The 8,714-nt window shown below is 40.8% G+C and overlaps 1 protein-coding gene across 1 annotated transcript; it reads left to right on the forward strand.

Moving 5' to 3' along the window:
• The first annotated feature begins 404 nt into the window (after positions 1-404).
• HYAL4 (hyaluronidase 4) lies at positions 405-8,394 on the forward strand. The gene is made up of 3 exons (XM_004310968.4): positions 405-1,358; positions 5,963-6,052; positions 7,993-8,394. Exons 1-3 carry the CDS (start codon positions 405-407, stop codon positions 8,392-8,394), a joined length of 1,446 nt encoding a protein of 481 aa, XP_004311016.1.
• Positions 8,395-8,714: the final 320 nt, after the last annotated feature.

Here is an 8,714-nt window from a genome sequence, read left to right on the forward strand (position 1 = left end):
CAGGAAGTAAGCACTGAGCCTGGGATTTGATGAGTTTTCCAAAATGGTAGTGAATACTCTTTTACATCTTTATTTGATCATGAGCTTTTTTGAGGGCAAGGACCACATCTTATTCATTTGGTATTCTGGACACAGCATCTGATGCTCCATGATGCTTGTTGAGTTGCATTGCTTCCCCCTGAATAGAAGTTAGGTCACTGCACTCACTTCTATCTCAATGTATTTATAGGGATCTTTAAGACCTTTAACTAAAATGTACTTAAAGATGTAAATAGATAAGAACTATAATAATATCCAGCCAGCATTTGAGTCTTTTTCCTCAAAATTATCGTTAACAGAAAATTGAATCTCTCCTCAGGTCTTCCAGAGTGCATTAAAGCAGAAGAGAAGATTTTTATCTTATCATGAAACCATTATCTGAAGGACAACTAAGGTTTTGTGTTGTTCAACCAATACATCTCACATCATGGCTGCCCATACTTTTCATTCTGAAGTCTATCTCTTCCCTAAAACCTGCCCAACTTCCAATTTATCAAAGGAAACCTTTTATAGCTGCCTGGAATGCTCCAACAGATCAGTGCTTGATAAAATATAATTTAAGACTAAATTTGAAAATGTTTCAGGTGATTGGAAGTCCACTGGCCAGGGCCAGGGGGCAAAATGTCACTATATTTTATGTCAACAGACTGGGATACTATCCATGGTATACATCCCAGGGAGTTCCCATTAATGGGGGTCTCCCCCAGAACATAAGTTTGCAGGTACATCTGGAAAAAGCTGACCAAGATATTAATTATTACATCCCTTCTGAAGATTTCAGTGGACTTGCCGTTATAGACTGGGAATATTGGCGACCCCAGTGGGCCAGGAACTGGAACACAAAAGATGTCTACAGACAGAAATCAAGAAAGCTTATTTCTGAGATGCAAGAGAATGTATCAGCTGCTGATATTGAATATTTAGCCAAAGCAACCTTTGAAGAAAGTGCAAAAGCTTTTATGAAGGAAACCATCGAACTGGGAATTAAGAGCAGACCCAAGGGCCTTTGGGGTTACTATTTATATCCTGATTGCCACAATTATAATGTTTATGCCCCAAACTATACTGGGTCATGCCCAGAAGAAGAAGTTTTGAGGAACAATGAGCTCTCTTGGCTCTGGAACAGCAGTGCTGCTTTATATCCTTCTATCGGTGTCAGGAGATCTCTTGGAGACAGCAAAAACATTTTGCGTTTCTCGCAATTTCGGGTGCATGAATCCTTGAGGATCTCCACCATGACATCCCATGATTATGCTCTGCCTGTGTTCGTCTACACAAGGTTAGGCTACACAGACCAACCTTTATTTTTTCTTTCTAAGGTAAGAAAGATACCCCTTGACAAAGATAAGGAGATTTCCTCTTATCTCTAAAAGAGACATTTCTTTGCTAATTATGTTCTTTAAAGGATTCCAGAATAGTGGTCCATTAGATAGGAGCATAATTCTTCCTTTGAGTAGTCAATCACTCAGATTCTTCATTTGTACACACTGAATTTTGATTATCTCATTTATTATTTGTCTTTCAAGGAGCAAAGTAAGGAGGGAAGGGGTTAAAGTGCAATGTCAGCAACTACTTCCCGCTCCCCAACCTTGATTGTGTTCCCTTACAACTGGCCTCTTGCGAAGGTTACTGAAACAATTGGGGGTGAACAGGTTGGGAAAACAGAGAGGAGGTTTTAAAATGGGGTAGTTTGCTCATATGTGTGGAAGTAGAATTGTAGACATTTCTGCTGCTGGCCTCATTGTTAAAAATCTTAAGAGGAGGGCTTCCCTGGTGGCGCAGTGGTTGGTTGAGAGTCCACCTGACGATGCAGGGGACGCGGGTTTGTGCCCCAGTCCGGGAAGATCCCACATGCCGCGGAGAGGCTGGGCCCGTGAGCCATGGCCGCTGAACCTGCGCATACGGAGCCTGTGCTCCGCAACGGGAGAGGCCACAACAGTGAGAGGCCCGCGTACCGGAAAAAAAAAAATCTTAAGAGGAAAATAGTGTTTTCTTTTTAAGGCACAATAGCAGGTTTTATAAAAGATATAAGGGAGGCACAACAACATGAATATACTCAGAAATACCTAAGATAGTAAATTTTATGTGTTTTTTTCACACAATTAAAAATAATTTTTTAAGGAATAAGGGAGTTACAAATCTGCTAAAAGTAGGTGACCCCTATAGATTTAACCATCTGGTTTATTCCTGACTCTATGACCACAATTAGTGGAAAGTTGGTAAGAGTGGTGTGAGTTTCTAAATTCAATAGTAAATTCATCACTAGAAGATGGTTTCATAACCCTAGGTTAAAACTTACATATAGAAGTTTTATTCTGTTTATTTTACTTAAGTCATATATGCAGCCAAAGACCTCACACAAACTGTGAGTGTAGCTTTTAAGATAGATGAACTTTCAGCCCAATTTTCTCTCCCTTACTTTCCCTTTACTACTCTAGTCACTGAAATGGAAACTTGTAGAGATAAAAATTTCAAAGAAGATGCTACTCTAACCTTTGGACTTGGATAATTATGTGTGATTATGAGAAGACTTGAGCCTTGCTCAGACCTTCATATTTGTGATGCAGAGGTATTTTAAGATATTGCTGCACACTAGGGGTTGATCACCTTTCTTTTTTCTCCACTATAACAAGTTTCAATTTGCCAGCATGTATCAAAATATAAAGATGTTCTGAGTATGCAGTATCCAAAGGAGACTCAGGAAACACCCCAGTGAGGACTCTACCATGAGCAGTAGGTATCTGTGGAGCAGACAGAGAGTAGAGCTTACTCCTCAGAGGGAGAAATGACACAAATGCATCAGGATTTGGTAAATGCTGTGCCTCTGACGCCACTGATGAGATGAGTAAAGATAAAAATTCTGTCTTGTGGGGCTTCCCTGGTGGCGCAGTGGTTGAGAGTCCGCCTGCCGATGCAGGGGACACGGGTTCGTGCCCCGGTCTGGGAAGATCCCACATGCCGTGGAGCGGCTGGGCCCGTGAGCCATGGCCACTGAGCCTGCGTGTCCGGAGCCTGTGCTCCGCAACCAGAGAGGCCACAACAGTGAGAGGCCCGTATACCACAAAAAAAAAAAAAAAAAAAATTCTGTCTTGTGAACTGATATTAATACTACCCAGAAAAATCAGCAACAACTGATTGAGAATGGTAGGAAACTAACACTATTTGGAAGGTGTAAAAAAGTTATCTACATCTTTATAAAATAGTCTTGACTCTAGAATTGGAAGTTAAATACCACCTTCCTCTATGAAACTTCTTTTGCTTTTCTGTGTTTGGCTCAAACAAGTTCCTTTCTTTAGTGATAACAAATTTACTTTTGGAAGAAACAATCAACTTTAAAGGACAAAGTGTTCATTTCAATAGATTAGTTTAAACTACTGGTGCCTTCTGCACATTCTGCAAGCCAACGGCAAGCTCCTTCTTGAACAGCTACAGCCTCAGAAACATTTCTGTTCCCTCTAAGGGAAGAAGGAACAACCGTTAGGGTCTCACCTGGAAACAATTTTCTTTGTTAGTCTCGTGGTATCATTCTGTAAACTTTCTGAAAGGCAAGGCATTTCCACATGTTTTACACCATCAAACCACCATTTTATTCCATCCTCAATAAAAACCTGCCCACAAACTTTTCAAAACGTGATATTCACTTATACCAAATTGTTAATACTAGTAATGGCTTCCATTTCTGCCTTCCCAAAGATATCTGCATTTTAAAATGTTTGTGTGCGCACACACACATATAATTAGGATTAGAAAAACAACTTACCAATAAGTACCAAACCTTTTAACCTCTCCAGACCTCAGTGCCTCATTGTCTTAATCTACAAAATGGCACAATATTACCTGCCTTATCTACTTAGGAGAAATATTATGAAAACCAAATAAGAAGACAAAAATGAACATTTAAAGCACTACAGAAATATATGTGGTATAGATAACACTTTTTAACAAGTAGCAGAGTCTTAAACTTGAAAGGGGAATATGTAAGAATGAAATCTCAGTCAGCAGCCATAGCTTGGGGGAATCATATGCGGGCTATAAAGCCTCATTTCACACAGTAGATTGCCTATACCACATATATAAATGCAATTTAGATATCGTTGATACTATGCTTTTAAAAAATAATGAAAGGGGTTTTCTTGACTATAGGTTTAAAGATGTTTTCCCCTGTAATTAATTCATATTCCCTCTGATAACACACAAAGGGAGCACATTAGTGATGCTCCAGCCCCCCCACAGTGGGCTCCTTACTTACACGTAAAGCTTCAGGGACTGAAACCCAAGGGTAAAGAATGAGTCCTCTGGGTGTCCCTACTCTTAACTTCCAAAACCTTGATTTGAGCCAAGAATCATGGGTAGGGCAAGGCTCCCTTACACCAGGCTGGGACCTGGAAGATGTGTTGCTATTACATCAGGTGCTCTTCCTTTATTTCTCTTTTCATGTGGCTTATGCGCTCAGGTGGTCCCAATTTACTCCTAGAGACATCTTACCTGTGACTTCCCTCACTGAGTAGTACCCTGATTTTTTGGCTCCCCAAGCATAGCTGTTCTGTGTTTCATCCAGCACCCTGCTCTCGGCTAGGTGACGGTGGGCTAATTTGTTAGAGGAATTTGCCTAAATATCTGCTAGTGACTCCTTACCTCTAGTCAACACGTGCTAGAAGACTTGCCATTTTGAATCGGTCCCAATAAACTCTCTTTGATAATGATGCTAAAGGACACGTTGGAAAGAAACTAACGTTCCCTCCTGATATAAACCTCAGAAGCTGTGGCTTTCACCACAAACATCTGTAGTTTCCGTACTTACTGAATATGGATCAATAACCTGTAAGATCCCACCTGCCGCGGAGCAATTAAGCCCGTGCGCCACAACTACTGAGCCTTGTGCTCTAGAGCTCACGAGCCACAACTACTGAGCCCATGTGCCACAACTACTGAAGCCCGTGTGCCTAGATCCTGTGCTCTGCAACAAGAGAAGCCACCGCAATAAGAAGCCTGTGCACCTCAACGAAGAGTAGCCCTGGCTCACCGCAACTAGAGAAAGCCCACGCAACAGCAACGAAGACCCAACGTAGCCATAAGTAAATAAATAAATTTATTTTAAAAAAAATAAGAAACTTATTTAGAAAATCAACTGCAGAAACTTTATTTAGGAAACCAACTGCACACATTCAACTTTTAATTTCCCTCTGAAATGACCTAGATTCATGTTAATCTTTAAACACTAAAACAATAATCCTTTAGGATTACAAAACCAAAATTCTCCCTGCTGAAATTTAGTTTTCATCTATCTTAACCATATTGAGAAAAATCTCGGCAGCCTTACTGTGACTGGAAGAATCATAAGTAAAGCCAATTAAATCAGGTACTTTAAACTTAAATACAAATAATTTCAGGGACCAAATGTAAGGGCTGGATCAAATCGGCTCCTGCGGGGCCCTTAACACTGTGCTCCTTTGCCTATCCTGGGAATCCAAATGACACAAAAGCCTTCCAAGTCACTGCAGAGGCAAAGTTCTCAGGAGAATGTTGCATACTGGGAAGGGAACTTGGCTAAGATGAATGCAAGGCAGTCGTCACATTTAGAGAGGGAAAACTTTTGGATTCTGTTTCCAGGTCATATACTCATAGCTGGTTTGTATGTATATACTCCTAGCTAACTTCAATTAAACAACTTTTAGTGGCTATTTACAGGCTAATTGTTTAAAAGTAATGTCCTGTTTGGCAAAATATAAGTTTAAAAATATGTATTTAATATGTTTTTATATGATTATAGAGTGAAATTTCTGAGCCCCAGTTCATTTAACATTTGCTTTAAGAAACTGGAGAATAGTTTCATGTATTATATTGAATTTAGCCTCCAATCCTAATCCCTGGCAGGTTGTTTATATTCAAATGAATACAGTGTAATGAACTCTCTTCATTCTAGCAAGATCTAATCAGTACTATTGGAGAAAGTGCTGCCTTGGGAGCTGCAGGCATCGTTATCTGGGGAGACATGAATTTGACTTCCTCTGAGGTAAGACAGTACCTTGGCGGTATAGTTAATATCACAATATTTACATTATTTGCTCTGTTTTCCTATAGAACTTACTCTAATCAGAGCTCTCAGGTCTCCCATGGTAAACCTGCTTTAGAATTAAAGTCCAAATCAGCACCTGATACATAGAAGGAGCTCCATAAAGATTAGCTTTGGTTCAGATAGTAATCATGATACTGATGATTGTTGAATATTTACTCTATGCTAGGATTGTGCTAAGTGCCTTTTGGTTTCGGATTTGCTCACTTCCTGATCATAATAACCCTTATGAGGTAAGGACTAGCATCCTCATTTATAGATGAGGAAACAAGAAAGGAAATCTAACTAGGGTAACAGTTAGGCTAGCTAGTGGTGGAGCTGGCACTAACCACAGATGGTATGACTTTGGAGCCCTTGCATTTAGCCATTACATAAAATGTATGATATCATATTTAGAGAAGTGGAATCAGATGGTAATTTTTAATATCTATATTGAACTTATTTTTCTTCTATGGAGAAATTAGCTGAAAATTAATAGCATTTAAAATATGAGTTATGTCTCTTCGAATTTCTTCCCGCTCAAATACTACCTACTCCAAGAAGTCTTCCTAGTTTTCTCCAATCCATATTAATCACAATCTCTTCTGTATTTCCAGATGTTGTTTGTTTATATCCCTATAGTGTACTGCATTTTGCCTTGAATTATAATACTTGTATCCTCAATGCTTTTATTTATTTATTTATTGCTGTGTTGGGTCTTTGTTGCTGCATATGGGTTTTCTCTAGTTGCGGCGAGCAGGGGCTACTCTTCGTTGTGGTGCACGGGCTTCTCATTGCGGTGGCTTCTCTTGTTGCAGAGCATGGGCTCTAGGCGTGCAGGCGTCAGCAGTTGTGGTGCGTAGGCTCAGTAGTTTTGACTCGCAGGCTCTAGAGCTCAGGCTCAGTAGTTGTGGCGCATGAACTTAGTTGCTCCGCGGCATGTGGGATCTTCCCGGACCAGGGCTTGAACCCGTGCCCCCTGCACTGGCAGGCGGATTCTTAACCACTCTGCAACCAGGGAAGCCCTCAATGCTTTTTGTTAAATTGAATTTTTTGCAAGTTCATGGTGATCTGATATTATTCTTAGAATTTCACAGGCTCAATTTGTTGCTACCAAGACATTGTTCATGAAACTATTTGTGACAATATAAACTTAAAAGTCTCCTCTGTCCACACATGAGAATTAGGTAGAAACTGAGGATCAGTACCTGAGTCTCCAGGTGCGACATTTCCCCTCCAGCCCATGTGGCTCCTGAGAAGAGCATCCTCAGGAAGCTGAGTGCACAACCAGGTGGCCTCTGTTTAGAACACACAATAGGAACCACACACAAATGACCTGGTCAGCCTTCCAGGCTTTCCTGTCTTTGAATTGTACAGAGGGGGCTAGATCCCAGGGCAGTCGGTATTTGAGCATAATTAACAGGAAAATCCAGAAGGCTCAGGTTGATAGTCAATAACAATTTGGTAGAACATGATGATTCAGGTTCTAACACAAGCCTGAAAGACACACACACCTGAAAGGTGGCCAGAGGACAGCAACTCTGGCACGATTTCTCAATTTGGGTTTGTTCCTCTTTTTCTCACACCCATTAACTTGGGATCTAGAAGGAGGAAATAAAGGATGTAAACTGAAAGAAGGCAAGGTCGTATATGCTGAGGCTGGGGCCCATTTGCAAGTTCAGATAGCCTATGGTAACATATTCTCCATCTCCTGTCGCAACCACCTCTCATTTTGCTGGTCTGGGTCCCCTGTATTACAGCACTTGAACCTAAGAGTTCATGGGCTGGAACCAAGCCATTAAGTTTCAATCAAGTCCAAAGAGCTGCCTTGTGGATCTAGATGCTCTAACCCTACCAGTACCAGAAAAAGCACTAAATCCCATTTGTTTCTACCTTTCTAGGGCAACTGTACAAAGGTGAAGCAGTTTGTGAGTTCTGATTTAGGGAGCTACATAGTCAACGTGACCAGAGCCGCTGAGGTGTGCAGCTCTCACCTCTGCAGGAATAATGGGAGATGCGTAAGGAAGGTGTGGAAAACGCCCGATTACCTTCACTTGAACCCTGCAAGTTACCACATAGAGGCCTCCGAGGATGGAGAATTTACTGTGAAAGGCAAAGCATCTGATACAGACCTGGCGGTGCTGGCGAAGAGATTCTCCTGTCATTGTTATCAGGGATACGAAGGGGCTGATTGCAGAGAAATGAGGATGGCTGACGGCTGCTCTGCGGTTTCCTCTTTTTCTGGCTCCCTAATCACATTGTGTCTGCTGGTTTCCACAGGTTATCAGAGCATTCAGTTGTGAGATAACTGAGTTTAAAGGGAATGAAGTTTGGCCTCTAGAGTCGTCACTTAGGGAAGAGATGAAACTTACAACAATCTTTTTCTCACATGAAATCCATTGAGAGGTATTGTAAGTAGACACATGTGTCACTTAACATAAACAGGAAACGTATTACTTCATTTGGCTCCGATTTGGCTAAGAAACCAGATCCAGGAGTGAAATCAATGCATTCTTCTTCCTTACTGGAATGTTTAAGTTGTATTTAACCTAAAACGAATATATTTTAGTCTTCATATGAACATAGATACATAAAAGTATAAATATTAAATTATTGATTTCAA

Source organism: Tursiops truncatus, chromosome 9, assembly GCF_011762595.2.
Source record: "Tursiops truncatus isolate mTurTru1 chromosome 9, mTurTru1.mat.Y, whole genome shotgun sequence".
Lineage (NCBI taxonomy): Eukaryota > Metazoa > Chordata > Mammalia > Artiodactyla > Delphinidae > Tursiops > Tursiops truncatus.

Coding starts and splice junctions, on each gene's coding strand:
- HYAL4 (XM_004310968.4), top strand. CDS start 405: ATGAAACCATTATCTGAAGGACAACTAAGGTTTTGTGTTGTTCAACCA. Junction 1,359..5,962: donor CTTTATTTTTTCTTTCTAAG/GTAAGAAAGATA, acceptor TCTTCATTCTAG/CAAGATCTAATCAGTACTAT. Junction 6,053..7,992: donor TGAATTTGACTTCCTCTGAG/GTAAGACAGTAC, acceptor CTACCTTTCTAG/GGCAACTGTACAAAGGTGAA.